At 37.6% G+C, this 15,587-nt stretch overlaps 1 protein-coding gene across 2 annotated transcripts in view; it reads right to left on the bottom strand.

Moving 5' to 3' along the window:
• Nucleotides 1–185: 185 nt before the first annotated feature.
• The window catches only part of RANBP3 (RAN binding protein 3), a 56,561-nt gene continuing 41,159 nt past the window's right edge, over nucleotides 186–15,587 (bottom strand). For both annotated transcript variants that reach the window (XM_002188933.7, XM_004174358.6), the window contains 9 exons: nucleotides 13,489–13,608; nucleotides 12,857–12,960; nucleotides 10,461–10,539; nucleotides 9,448–9,550; nucleotides 8,476–8,600; nucleotides 6,033–6,153; nucleotides 4,317–4,459; nucleotides 2,471–2,657; nucleotides 186–1,615 (listed from right to left, as the gene is read on the bottom strand). In XM_002188933.7, the coding sequence (XP_002188969.5) occupies nucleotides 1,572–1,615; nucleotides 2,471–2,657; nucleotides 4,317–4,459; nucleotides 6,033–6,153; nucleotides 8,476–8,600; nucleotides 9,448–9,550; nucleotides 10,461–10,539; nucleotides 12,857–12,960; nucleotides 13,489–13,608 (1,026 nt within the window). In that variant the 3' untranslated portion in view covers nucleotides 186–1,571. The remainder of the gene's footprint in view (nucleotides 1,616–2,470; nucleotides 2,658–4,316; nucleotides 4,460–6,032; nucleotides 6,154–8,475; nucleotides 8,601–9,447; nucleotides 9,551–10,460; nucleotides 10,540–12,856; nucleotides 12,961–13,488; nucleotides 13,609–15,587) is intronic.

Here is a 15,587-nt window from a genome sequence, read left to right as displayed (position 1 = left end):
TTGGGGAATTTAAAGTGAAAGTGACCTGGTGACTACCAAATTCCAACCTTGCTGGACAAGAACATACCATATGTTCCAGTAAGAAAATAAAACTCAACTTTCACACAAAAGGCTCAAATGATTAAAAAACATCCAAAGCAAAAAAAAAAACAAAACAATATGGTTACAGTAGGAGTACTTCAGAATTACACACAAAAAACCACATTTTTGCTTTTATTTGTGGTGGAACAGAATACAATAACCTTCAGCCCAAACTACTCAAGGCTGGCAGTATTACCTTTTTCTTCATGCTGCAAGACTTCAGAAAATGGAACAAGGACAGGAAGGGTTTAGAAGTTAAATTTTCTATTTAAGGCCATTAATTCATCAAGATTTAAAAAAATGTCCTCAACTTTAAGCATGAAGAGTTGCATTGACTTCAGTAAGATTATTCACATACAGTTAAGTCACGCAAGTGCTTAAATGGCTTGTTGAATCAAGCCATTAAATGAGAGCTGCTTTATTATGTAGATTTATTTTAATGGGTGGCAGCGCTCATTACATGAGCCTATTTTATTCTTCCAAGGGCTAACAGCTGTTTTGTCATTAACTTTTCTGAAGGTCTAGCCTGTATGCCTCCTGCACTTTACTGTAGCCACAGAAACAAAATTTTCTAAGAAAAATTGTATGCAACATCTATTATATATAGTGGCTTAGCTCTCCCTTAAATAGTAACAGAAAAGAACAGTACAAAACAATAGTTTCACTTTTTCAACACACAAGAGCATCTTATTGAAAAACTAAAATAAAAAAGTCTCACCACAATATAAATCCCCAAAAAATAATAATGAAGTGGGAAGAAAAACGGAGTTAGCAAAACGTCCTGCAGACTTTAAAGTCTCTTATCGCATTAAAAAAGCTTTTCTGGTGAACCACAATGTTTTGTTTCTTTCTGTTTACAAATCCACTAGACAGCAAACAATGGTGTCCACATCCACAACCCATGTTGGGATTAAAAGGTAAAAACATAACCTGCCCCATCTACAATCCAAAAAAAAAAGGAACCCAAAAGGGCAGCCAGTGAGCATAGGAGCTGGTGAGGACCGAGTTTCCCTGCGTAAAGGGGAGTAGGGGTTATAAAAGCAGAATTCAATTTGGAACCACATCGAAAAGTTCTATCTTGGAGACCTGCAAGACATGAACTACTGAAGAAACAGACAAAAGGTCCCAATGAAAAGCTGTAACAAGCTGTAATGTGCCATTTTAATTACAAGGAAGAGGGGAAATGGTTGGGTGTGGTTGCATTTTGTGTTTTTGTTGTTTTGGGGTTGGATTTTTTTGTTTTTGTTTTTGCTCATCAATATGATGAGCTTTCAACGTCCCAAACCACATTCAGGTAGTTTCCAAGTCTGCTATTTTTGTGTGGAATCTACTGATCCAGACCAAAAACCCAAATGAATAGAACAGAGATGCACAGTTCTTAGGTCCTGGAGCTTTCAAAACTGCCTGAAATAATCGCTGGCCTGGGGTATCCAGAGATGCCTGCAAGATGGTGTTCATAGCAGCCTTGCAAGCAGATCAGCTCACATCTGCTATGTGCTGCCAATGTTCTGCCCATCACCTTCATCATTAGGACCTGAAACAATAAAAGTAGTTCTTGGTCATAAGAAATATCTTTTCTTTCTTGCCTTGCAGTAAGAGACTCATCTCAAGTAACCTACATAAGTCTCAGATTCAGGTGTTCAATGAGAGAATTCATAGAATTCTTCCTCCCCCACATTGCATATGGCCTTCTCCAGACTAAGATTTGTCTACTGTAGAATTTTAAGCTCTTGACTAATCTAGTTCAGGAATCCCAGCAGCATCCCAAAACTAAAAGCTCAATTTCAAAGCGCTTCAATCTTCCCACTGCTTTTGTTCATATTTATTCCTCTTGTTTTCCCCTTCTGTGAATCAAGATGGAGGACTATCAAAGGCTGGATGTTCCCAGCCACAAGAAAGCAAAGCACAGATGACATCCAAGTTCAGAGTACAAAAGGAAGCCTTCCTCAAACTGAAGACTAGTATTTTTCTTAAATTATGGTCTCCTCATGCACAATAAAAAACATTACACTCTGCCCCTTTGTAAGCCTTCTGTTTTCCAAACAGCTCTCTACTGGAAAGGTCAATCTGGATGCTGTCTACTGATCCTGAGTCATCTCAGGTTTTATATGCAACTCGTGGCCATGATGAAGGCCAAAATGAAACTCAGAACCACCCTTAGAAATCCTGTAAGTGATAAAAAGCACAGAAAACCTCTGCTAAACTCTGGCATCTCAGAGGCAGCACAGGGGCCTTTTACCAGTTTGGAGAAGCAAGGAGTAGTTGCATTCAAAAAGGAAAGCCATGCAATAGTCCTACTCCATAGACATACACAATGAGCACAGACTTGCTTTAAGAAATGACACAGAAAAAATGCATGGAAAACAGGAAACACCATTGTCTTTCTTACCACTTCCAACTGATCCTGAAGGTGCAATGACATCATCATCATCATCACTGTCTTCCTCATTTGACTGCGTTACCTCTGGCTCAGGTGCTACATTCTTGACTTCTTGCTCTTGTTCCACTCTACTGCGCAAGGCCAAGATCCGATGGTGCAATGCAGCATACAACTGCCCCGTATCTTTAGAGCTTGCCTGCATTTTTTAATATTCAGAAATAAGAAAAAGGTGCATGGAATTATAACACAATTAAAACGCAGATAACATAATACACACCAGTCATGCAAAATTTCACAATATACTTTTTAGTTTTCTCATAAAGTGTTTTTCATACTGGTCAAAATGGGCTGTGGTACACAGCAGGACATTAGATATAGAGAATTCTGGTGGTAAGAGTATATTCGTCTGCTTAGTTCCAACTTTCTCTGGCTAACATACCCAGTATTTGCTGATCTCATATTGCCTTCTTCACATATAAATCACAAAGATTTCCTGACACCTCCCAAAAGATTATATTAAAAAGACCTTTAATTAAAATCTTGCATATTTTTGCTGGCCTGTCAATAATTTAACTTCACACATTAGTTAATCATAATCAATCCAACTGTTTCATGAGGCACTGGCATAAAATTTCAGTATGAGATATAATGAGAAAACTCAATGAACAAACAGGCAATTATTCAAAGTTTTTTTTGAACAGTCTCTGTTTCATAGGGAAGCATTTTTGAAAACCTGTCAAATTCTTTCATAAAAAATAGTTTACATCCACCCCATCTGACACTTCAATCTGTCAACTGTGTATCAGCAAAACTCTCCTTCAATAAACTGAAATGAAAAAGTAATTCCAAATTACTTTTTGGGTTTACTTTTTAAATTTCCAATTACTTTTCTATCAATACTAAAATCAAGAGCTAATAACCTTATGCCAGATTAACTCAAAACTTTCAAAACTAGAAAAATATGGAGAAAAAGTTATCCAATAATTTAATTTTTTTTCTTCATCAATGCGTATTTGGTATCATTAAGTTCAATTCTGAGACTCCAGATCCCAGCCCTACAAACCTAATGTCACAGGGAAAGCTGGCCATTTGCTGATGCTCTCAATTTCTGATCCCTAGGAACACTAATTCTTTTGCCACATCTTATGTAAAACCAGTGCAAATCAAAAGAATCCTCTCAGACCTCTCCAAATCTGTTAGTGCTTTAGCAGGCATTAGGGAATGACCTTTCTCCCTTACTGACTGTATGATCAGATCAGTGTTTTAGTAATTCTGACTGCGATTGCCGTTCCCCATTTAGTAACCACAGAAATCACTTTCACTATCCTGTTTCTGCTTTAATACTCTGCATCAAAGGAAAATCAAAGTTAAAATGTGTAAACCATAAGTACTAATATGATGTTCTTGACAGTTTTAGTGTTTCCTTTTCAGTGGGCACCTATTCATCCTCCTGCACTGCAGACAATGACGGTTTTCCTGTGCTGAAACTTCCACTAGATCAAATTTTGGTTAAACTACTGCATAAAATCTATTAAATTATGCCATTTTTTTTTTAAATCAGAAAACAATTGGCATGAAACACTATAGTTAAGAGTCTCAGTATGTGTGGAACAGATCCCATGACTCTATGGGCAATGCTTTGAACAATGCAGCTTCATAGGGTAGCCTTTGATGTGGCCTTTTGTTCACAACTAGCAAGACTTTTTAGACAAGGAAATCTGCCAAGTGCCTTGTCTTTGGGGCAGGGGTGATGTTAAGACAGTGTAGGGTGCAAAGAAAAATGGAATGCTACCTCAGCTACAGTTTAAGTAAGCACCAACTTTAGTAGGATGGTCAAGACATCAATAGTACTCACTGATATAAGAAAAACTTTAACTCCTTGGTCCTCTGTATCCATGGCGGTGATACGGATACTCTTCTCACTGGCTTTATCGATCTGCATCTGAGCCCAGAGCTTCGTATTTAAGATTAACCTGAGACTCCCCTGAGTCCTCATCACTAAAGCCAAGTTACAAGATCAATTAGGTGGAAAAAGACACATCAGGAAGCTCAAAACAGTCAAGACACTTTTTATTGTACAAAGGTTTCAGTTTTTTTACAAATAAGCCCTCTTAGGCTTTTGTCACAACTGTAAATAAGAAGAATGTAGACTTGTGCTGGTTTTGGCTGAGGTAGAGTTAACTTTCTTCCAGTCAATGCTATGGAGCTGTATTTTGGGTTTGTGCTGAACGGACAGTTGATAATATAGAGATGTTTTTGTTATTGTTGAGCAGTGCTTGCACAAAGCCAAGGCATTTTCTGCTTTTCATACTACATACACTGATGAGGACAATGGGAGTATGTAATACGTTATGGTCATAGGTTGGAGACAGGTACAACAGAAATTACTGATGATCATGTGACAAATAGCTCGGTTTATTGTTCAGCGTCCCCTTTTATACGGGGTTCCTGTGCTTGGACAACTGATTGGTCAGGGTCTCTGCACTACCTAGCTCCTTGACCAGTGATATGTCTGCATTCAGGATTGAATGCAATTGGCTGAGGTTCTTTGAGTTCAAATCTATCCTATCATTGCTCACCTAGGGACTTTACTTATTTTCTCCAACGAACAAGGCAAGCCGAATTGGATCTCTGTTTATGGCCATATTAAGCTGTCCAGCTACATACCAGCTGTACTGTGACAAGTATGTGGGAGGTTAGGGGCAGACACAGCTGGGACAGGTGACCCAAACTGACTAAAGGGATATTCCAGAACACAAAACACCATGCTCAGGATATAAAGCAGGGGGGAGAGGAGGAAGGGAGGATATTTGGAGTGATGGCGTTTGTCCTCCCAAGTCCCCATTACACATGATGGGATCCTGCTGTCCTGGAGATGGATGAACACTTGCTTGCCCACAGTAAGCACTGAATTAATTTGTTTTGCTTTGTTTGCAATTTGCATGCACTGCTTTTGCTTTCTTTATTGAACTGCCTTTATCTCAACCCAGGAGTTTTCTAACTTTTATACACTTCTAATTCTCTCCCTGATCCTGCTGGAGGGAGAGTGAGCAAGCAGCTGAAGGGGCTTGGCTGCTGGCTGGGCTTAAACTGCAACAAGGTTATTAAAGACTTATATGAGTCATATCTAAAGCTATTTAGTCTGAAGCCTTATATGTTAATACATTAAAGTTCAGCAATGTTATCTGAGCAGATAATCTCAGGCTAATGCACATTCCTGCCAGCCTGAACAATCGTACACTATTCAGACTTCCCTTATCACAAGCAACCCATCCAAAGCAGCCAGATCCGAACGATGTTACAATAAATTTCTAGGCAAATATTCTAGTTACTAAACATGACTTGCTTTTATTGGGGGAAAAAGTAACTGGAACACCTGCCACAATAGAAGGGTATGAAGATACCCTCTCTGGAGACTATTCACTAACCGAAGCAAAAGAAAAGGTCCAAACTGCTACTAAATTGCTGGAGCTAATACAAACTGAAGTGAATGTTGCTGTGTGTCAAGGAAGAACCTTATGAAAATAGCATGGCTGTCATCCAGTACCACATTTCCCCTGGTTCCTCTTACCCAGTCGAGACTGTAATGTTCCATCATCTGTTGAGGCCATATCATTGAGTCTCAGGAGCCCTCGACCTCTTTCCACCCAAGACTGAGAGCTTTTATCAAATACAAACAGCTTGCACTGAATCTGTAACAGAAAATATCTCTATGGCATAGTGGTTGATTGAAGTAATCATATATTTCTTAGTCACCTACAGTTGATTAAAAAAAATATTCAGATTTCATACTGGAATTTTTAATTGTTCATAGCTGTGGAAACCAAAACAATCATCCTCTCTTTTGCAATAAATTTCTCAGAATATGCTGTCTGTATTCCTCAAGTTTTATTAAAGGAAGCTACATATTCTTAAAGAATAAGAGGGTTCAAGATCAAAACAAGAAGTAATTTTCAGATAAGATACAAATTTTCACAGAGGAAACCTAATGTCATAAGAGACTACCTTATATCAGTCAATTCTTTAAAAAGCCTTAGGTACACATTGCACCACTGAATGTTATTTGTTGCTGGGAAGACCCAGCAAATATAATGAAAGCAAAGCAAAATTCTTCCTGTAAGGAAGCAAAGGATGAACAAACATGCTAGCTCATTATCAATTCATTATCAAAGCCTGGACCATACAAAGTCATTAATAACTGAGGTTATTAACTGAGGGTTCAGAGGTTATAAAATTCAAATAAGTGTATTTATTTTTTCCAACAGTAGGAATACTGAAGGATCTTGACCTACAAGCTCCCTTTTTCTTCCATGCCAAACATCTCTACTCTGTATCACCCTCTTTAATCCAACTTCACTGTTATTGCTGAGGCTTTATACCTCAAACCATCACCCCTCAAGTTCCCCACAGATGAGCATGCACTAAATGCAAAAGATACTTCCATTTTAATTCCCTCCATTTCTCATCTTCTTCACACCAGAACATCTAGCTCTGTATGTTTCTGCAACATTAACATAGTTCTGTCTGTACAAGTCCCACTTGGAATTTTAATGCATTAGATTTCACAAGAAAAAAAATAATTAAAGTTAGACAAGATGTATGTTAAATTGCAACATATTTATGCAAGTCAGTCCTCTGTGAAGTTGTACTATACAACTTAATAAAGTTGTATACTTCATAGAGGACTGACTTGCATGAATATGTTGTAATTTAAAAACACAACCACCAAAAGTTGTGGTTTTCCTAAGTGAAACAGGATTCTTATCTCTTCAGTTTCTTGTTCAATTATCTGAAGCATCCAGACATTTCTGAATTACATAGAAACAGAGATGTACATAGAAACAGAAGAACCACTTAAAGACCATTTATGTGTGGTAAATAGAAGTCCAAGAAGACAAACATTATAGAGTATAATTTTGTAAGGTAACACAAGTGTAACTGATAGGCATTAGATACTGATAGTGCAACTGTTTGGTGTCAGAAAAATAGAGCATCATGTCTGTAAGAATAAAAAAGTTATCCTTGAAAATAACACAGTTCAAATGCTGAGAAACAAAATATCTCACAGAAAAAATCAAACTATAATTAGAGGATAAAGAGAGATGGGAAAAAATACATATACCACTTCATTTTATATGAAAACCCTGCAAGTTTTTCTTAAGGATATACTGGAGTTAAAAAGTATATTTAAGTTAATGAATAACTACAACGTTAAATATATAATGATTAAAATCAGCAGTCCAAGTCATGACCAAATATCCTTCTACAACATCACTAATTCAATTAAGTATCTCAAACCAAATTCCTGAGTGTTTGTGATATAGTTTCTGTTTTGCAAGAAACTAGACTCCTGGCATAAATAGTCCATTCCAAGTTTTAAAAAATCTTCAGTAGTACAACAATTAAAGACCTTAAAAATATTTAATTAATTTAATTTTTTTTCAAATAATTGTCTCACAGAAAATAGAAGCTCCTATGTGATGGATTCAGGAAAGTATGCTTAAGATACACCTGGATGGCTTATATGCTAAAATTTATTCAGAAAGAGGAAATTAAAAAACAATGGATAACAAGCTAATAAATAAGGATCTGATATAAATATCTAGAGTTTGCACTTTAACACAAGAAAATACATTAGAGATGTAGAGGAAGGCTGAATTGTAGGGAATCAGATGGTATGCATTCACTAGAGATCAATTACATGGGGCCGTTGGTCAGAGACAGGGACAACATAAAACTCTCAGAGATCCAGGCAACAACAGCAACTGTTTATTATGGAGTTATGGAGGCCTGATTATATAGGGGGTTTGAAACTTCCTGGTTTAAACAGCTGATTGGTTGGGATCTCTCTCTGCCCAGATCTCTGGCCAGTGGTGTGCTTGCATCTAAGCTTGAATAGGGTTGGCTGAGGGTCCCCTGTATAGATTTAAATCCAGCTTATCTATGGACTTGTTACTGTGACAGACATCCATATGAATCCCCACAAACTCAAAGCTCCTCTACCCGTTTCTTACCTGTAACACGTTACTTTCAGCTTCCTCCCCAGTAATCACTTCTACCTTCGCTAATAAACACTTCCTTGCTGTTGCTTTAGTATAGGCTGCTGCAGACTCTGCCAGTGATTCTGAAATATTATTAGCTGAACAACATTTTGAGAGTCTGAGAATTATTAGCATAAAATTTTGTAAGACATACAAAAGTCTAATAGAATTTTGAGACCTTTTGAAATGTATAGAAAACAGACTTTAATAGAACACGTAAAAAAGGATTGAAATTTAAAGCAGAAGTTAAAGATTGTCTTTTAATAGTTGTTTTACAAGCATAAGGAACAAAATACATAAATTCTCAAGAAGTTTTGTCCCTACATGCAATAGTTCAAAACCTTTGCATGGACACCTGCTTATCTGTAGATGCTCCAGCAATACTGATACTCTTGCCAGCCATACAACTGTGCCTACACATGGACAGTGCATTTAATTTTCCACTTCCATTTGGGCGTGCAGGCAGTTTATTGAAGAAAACCCACGGTTCCCAGAATTTCCATAATATCGTGACAATCTGAAGTCATAGAATCCAGCAAACAGTTCTGAATTCAAGCAACATGTGGGGCACCCACTCAATGCAATAATACACATTTGACCCAGAAGTTCAGTCACTTGAAATAAAATAGAATTATTAAAAAAAAAGTTTGCCACATTTCTCCTACGTTTCTTACCAAGTCCTGTTACCAATTCTGTTAATTCCCTCTAATTTTATTCCATTGAAGATACACTCACAACCACAGACTGTTAATGAAAAAGAAAGGGCAGCCTGCACATGTTTATATCCAGCAACTTCCACACTCAGCCTGTATCTTTGGTTACAGGACACAGTAAAGGCAACATAAAAATCTTATGTTTTTGAAAAGTAACAGGATATTGAAAAATACAGTAATTTTAAAAGGGATTAACTACCATTATATATAATATTTTTATTTTGTTTTTCACCTTTTTCTGGCGTGGCCTCCTGAGAAGATGATTCAGACCCAGACTCTGTAGCAGCATTCTCCTTATTACTCTCTGTACTACCTTCATTTGATTTTGGTGGACTCTATCACAGAAATAAGATGAGGTAAACAGAAGAGAGAAAGCATACACTAATTCTGCTAAACAAGACTAGTGACCAAGTACTGAGGGAAGCTTCAATATTTATAAACCATATGACAAAAAAAGAATCTCAGACAACATGCTTTCACAGTTAAAACTATCCTACTGTCAGCCAAGGAACTGAATGGAGCATGACCTAAAAAACAGTTCAAAATATTTTCCCTTGAACTGATACCAAATTTCAATCCTTATTTTGAAGCTTTTTGACTTGCTTTGTTCAACACAGCAAGTCAATTTCAGCTTCAGCTACTCATGGCATAACTGACTGAACTCCTGCTTGGTAGTTAGACAGGTCTGAACACTCAGCATTAAACATTTCCATTTTGCTCCAGCACAGGAATAAAAACAACAGCAGGAAACAGTGAGGTACTAGAAGTTATTCCTTAGGTTGGTACATCATAAACAGCATTTCCAGAATCATACCTCAGTCCTGAGGCAGCTGCTTTACTGCTGGGCTTGAAATCCCATCCTGGGGGGAGTCACATTACTGAACTGCTCTCAATTTTGAGGACAAACATAAAATACTGTTTAATACTTATACTCCAATAGCCATTTAAAGCAACAAGCTGTGCCACAAAATGCTTGGGTACAAGAACCACATGCACTACAGAGAGAGCACTGAATCTCCTTACACTGAGTGCTTGAAAGGGAAATCCTGGAAAGTATTGCTGGGCAGACAATAGCTCATAATGAACTTCCTGTGCTGCACTCAAAATAAGTTATCTTCAAGGGAAACCACTCAAAAAAAACCCATACTCAAGTGAGAAGTATAATTAAAGGCTCTCAAAATTCCTGAGTGAGAATCTGTAACAAACTGCTGGCAAAATTACAACATATACATAGTGGATACTCACTAGGACTCGCTCACTCATGTTCTGTCCAAAAACAAACTTGTTGCTAGACGCATCTGCACTGTTTGTAGAGTTCTCTACACTGAAAAAAAAAACAATAAATAAGCCAGGTTTTACAAGGCAGAAAGTAATACCTCTTTTATTTTCTACTAATAAAATTTCTCAGAAAGTGAGTGATTGTCACTGGCTTTAATAAAGTAAGCTGGTTGACACAAACCTACATAAAAATTAATCCAACTTAACACAAAAGCACATTCTAGTTTTACAGAACAAGAATTCTCTCAGAATGACAACAAATGATTTTGTCTCTGTAAAAATCTTCCTCTTCAGATAGCTATTAACATACAAAACTATGCTGAATGCTAAGTGAGGGCTTATTGTCTAATCATATAACATACTTTTTTCTAAACAGTAGTCTGCAAGCACAGACTTAAGCTACTATACATCTTTAGGTCAATTTTCTCAGAAATGGAAAGAAGAGAAACAAAAACACTTGCAAGATTGTAACTGAAGCAAAGGTAGCAGTAAAGCCTTTTATCAGACTAGCTGCAATACAGACTCTCCAAGAAGTTTCACAATCAAATCTCAGCCTTTACTTCTTCCCTATAGAATAAACATCTTCCTCCCATTAGTATTTTTATTAACAGATTTTTAATTCTATTTAGGAAGGACAAGTTTTATTCTTTTACAGACTCAAAAGACTTAATAAGTCATTGTTCCTGTCCCTTGCCATCAGGCATACCTTTCTAAGACACCAGCTTGCTCACAAAATGAACATACAGACTATTCTGAATCAAGCCTACATGCATTTCACCAAGTTTGGAAAACAGGGACTCACATCTACATGATTCAAGTGTAACCAAACAAATCTTTAACTTGTACATGTAGAGTTGCTACTTCTGATTAAGGAGATTCCTAGAACAAAGGAGATCCTCAGTGGAAGATAGCTTTACCTCCTAAGGGTATTAAATACCACAGTTCTGAGCTCCAAATGCTGACAGGGACCTACCAATATCTGTGGGCCTACCAATATCAATGTGGCCTACCAATATCTGCCATGCTACCTAACACATTACAGTGTCTAAAGAACTGACAGTGTTACACAAAGGAAGGAGTTTCCTTTTACAAGCTGATTACCACAATAATTTGCCAACTCAGCTGAAAACTAGAGCCAGCTCCCTTTAGAAACACTATTGTTTTTAGGACAGGTCCAAACCTAGGTTTCTTGCAATTGACTCACCATGAATAAATCTTTCCAAAGTAAGGACTCAAATGAAATGACAGTAGATGTGATATGAGTTGAAAAATATGAAAAAATATTCCAGTATTTAAAGGTCACATACTAGCAGTTATTGTCTGCCAAATATGATTGAACAAGTCTGACTGTGTCTATTGGAAAGCCACTGATCTGGCATCAAGAGGGCAAAGGTGTTCTCTACCTCTCCAGCGTAACATCTGAAAAGTTCAGCATCAAAAGTTCATTGACTGCAAAACTGCCTACTGCCTCCTTCATGGTGAACAACAGTATCTTAAAAATGCTGAATATAAGGACAAATAAAGCATGTATTGGTGCTTTTCCTACAATTATTTTATTGCCTCAATCTGAATTTCATCTTATGCCAGGAGCAGAGATGTTGCTCTGCTTCATCACTCTTCGTGGAATTTCCTCTCACATTTTTCCATAAATTCCCAGCTCTGTATCTTCTGTTTCCTTATTCTTTACACTACTTCATTTTTTTTGACCACTACTAAGCTAGCATCATCACAGAGATACAGATTTCATGTATCACTACCTTAGCCTCAAATGAAAGCTGTCAGCTCAGAGCTCATCACTAGATAAAACAGGATTAGCAGTTTCCTCCTGGCTGCTTCACTTTACCTATACATCACATTTCATCTGATAATATTGATGTTATTGCTATTCATCAGAAGTAACCTCCCACAGTTAGGCTCCTACTTATTCATACAGGCCATTCTGAAAAGCTTACTATCATGAAAAAATTTCAACTGTTCTTCCTTTTATCTGTATCATATATGAAACATACTGAATAACACAAATACAGTGCAGATCTCCACAAGATTCTACTGGCAGCTCAAATTTAGTCCATCACTGTTTCTGATCATTCATGAGAAGACTTCTCATGTCATGCTTTTTGGTTTTCTGAAGAGGCTTTGGTAAGGATGTGGTCAAATAAATAGTATTAAATGCATCTCCGTTGATGAGATGACTGAGGATTCCCCCACATCTGAAGAGTGTCGTCTCACTCTTCAGAAGTCTGGGTCCCCACTAACCTAGTCTAAGCCCTGCATCTAATAAATAGAGCTGAATCATAAAGAATTTTCAATAAAGAAAATAAAGAGTAAGGAGAACTGGTCTATTGGTTTCCCTGTAGTCTCACCTGGAACTGATGTACTGTAGAAAATAATTTGTCGCAGAGGGTATATCTGATGTCAGAAGGCCAGCATTCTGCACATCAGCAGTTTCATTGCTTTCATCTCCTAGCTAGAAAAAGAACAAGTATATATCAATAATTTTAATTACAAAATTTTCAACTCGTTCTTCCTAAAGACAAAGTTTCATCCACAAATGCTTTCTACAATAAAACAAGATATGTCCCAATATTACACCTTCTTTTATCATACTACGAAACCTGAGCAAACCTGTCTTCAACAGGAGGTACTAAAAATCCAACTCAGTTATTCTATGCACAAGTTTAAGCCCAGGCTCAGCCTATTTTTCCATCATTTCTGTGAAGTCTTGGTTGCATTGGAGCACCTAAGGACCACATTTCAACTTCATTCTAACTCAAAAAGTAAGAGAAGACACTACATTCTACTGAGCTTTAGTCGTTACTCACGATTGCAGTAGATGTATTTTTAAAAAAAAAAAAGGTTCTTACGTTACTTAACAGAATTCTTTTATTAAATGTCCAGAAGACTAGTTTTATTAAGCAAACAACTCTGCTGTGTTCATAGCTTTTACTTTTACATATATTCATAAACTCTTAGTCAAGAGAACAAATGTGTTTACCTTAACTCTATCTCGTAAATTTTGCCCAAAAACAAATGCTTGCTGTGCATTTAGATCAGCCTTCTCAGAGCTGTCATCATCTGAAGTATTGTTGGACTCCTTTTTCTGACATTCTGCTGCCTGAAGAAATGGAAAAATGTAGCCAAAGAAGCTGAGTTTCTTTAAATAAAAATACCTTATGATAAGGTGAGTCACACATTCATTTACAATGCCAAGCCAATAACACTTTCACATTTACAAGGCATGTTTTGCATTTAAATAATGTCTCTGTTGTTAAGTGTTTTTCTTAGCAAATCACAGAACAGTAAAGGTTCAAAGGAATTTCTAACAATCACTTGGTCCAAACTGTGTTCAAAGCAGCACCAACTTCAAACTTGTATTAGGCTGCCCAAGATCTCGTATCAGGTTTCAAAAGATCCATGTGGAAGTTTTACATTTTGGTAGTCTGGTTCTGAATCATGATTTTAAAGGGTTAAGATTTTAGCTGAGGATTAGAACCAATTCATACTGAAGTTAGATACACTAATGATAGGTTAATGATGATTAGATGCTGAAGTTAATTGTTATGAGCTCATTTGTAGAAGGAAGTGGAGCAAGTGAACCATTGTAGGAACATATTGAAACCAGTAGAACAATGCCCAGCACCTGGACTCCATGTCAATCCATCATGGAGCAGGGGGCCTAGAATGGTGCCAGAAGGTCACAGAGCGTTGACAAAGACCTTCCTGACTTCATCCTGGGGACCACTGACCCAATTAGAGAGCACCAACCCAATTCAAGAGAAGAACTGCGCACATGTGAAGGACTAATAACCTCATTTTAATACAGAGTGGAGATGGGAGGTGCTGGGGTTACGCATATGTATTATTTTGGGAAATAAACAGAATGCAAAAATCCTTGTGTGGTATGGTCACACATGTCAAGGACGACCCCCACCCCATGCTGTAATAAACATACTACTTTCTAAATTTAATTAGTTAAGAGTCTTTGTCTGCAATATTTGATTTTAACGATTTACTTGGCGAGCCAGCCAGGAGGAGACTCTGCTCAGATGTGAGACCAGCCCAGGTCATGGACTCCCTCGGGGCACCCCCAGGATATTCCTGGAAGAGTGGGGTCCACTGCCTGGACTGTTCATCCAGCAGCAGACAAGGAGCCCTGACTACTAAAATTCCAGACAAAATTGTATGTTTATAAATTGAAACTGTTTTAAGTAGTGACCTTTAAGGTGTACGCGTGGTCAAGAAAGGCTGTTGGTAAGTCATGGGAGACATCCCATGTGCAACTTGTGCCCCTGTAATGTGTTTGCAAGCTGAAGTTGCAGTTGAAATCTGGTTGTCAGCAGAAAGAGTTGTTAAACTGCCATACGGAGCTTGGGCTTTTGCTGCTGACAGAAGGGGATTTTGCCATTTCTTTCACCATGGAGGGCTCAGTCTGGTAGCAATTTGGGCTAGCAGTCACAAGGACAAATCCTGGTCTCAATTGTAAATGAATCCTGACTGTCAGACTTTGTGAGAGTGTTTGTTGAGACGTGCTGTTAGCATGATGCAAGTGAGAGTTTGGACCCATGGTTCCGTTTTTGGGCGACTGAAACAGCTGGGGAAAAACAAAGTGAGTGGGGTGCATGATCCTTAATAAATCCCCTCCCTGTTGTGACTCTGTGTGTGTGTACATGTGTGTGTTTTGGTTACGGGGGATGGAATTTACTGTAATACCCAGTGTTTACGTTAAAAAGGTTCAGACTCTGAGAAATTATAGGGGCAGCACTTTGCTGTTCAGGTGTTTATGTTTGTGGAATTTAAAACATAGAAGTTGAGTGCTGTAGTGCAGTGTGTTTGTGTATTGTTAGACTGCACAAAGTGTTTCCCACAGGAATAATAGGATTGTCATGTTGTAATGGTGTTTGGAGTTGTGGTGTATTTTTGTGGCAATACTGTCATCTTGTGTCAAAAGTTGTAAGTGTAGCACACGTTGAGTGTGAAGTAGTAAAACTGGTTTGTTTAAAGGCTTTGGTAAGAGTTTATTTGTGGATTTAGGTATGGGGATTGTGTTTGTAATTACAATAGGGGTATTAGTTTTGGTCTGAGAATCCTATCTGG

The sequence above is a fragment of the Taeniopygia guttata genome, chromosome 28 (genome assembly GCF_048771995.1).
Source record: "Taeniopygia guttata chromosome 28, bTaeGut7.mat, whole genome shotgun sequence".
In the NCBI taxonomy this organism is placed as follows: domain Eukaryota; kingdom Metazoa; phylum Chordata; class Aves; order Passeriformes; family Estrildidae; genus Taeniopygia; species Taeniopygia guttata.
Note: the sequence above shows the minus strand (reverse complement) of the source record. Positions and strands in the feature narration are given on the sequence as shown.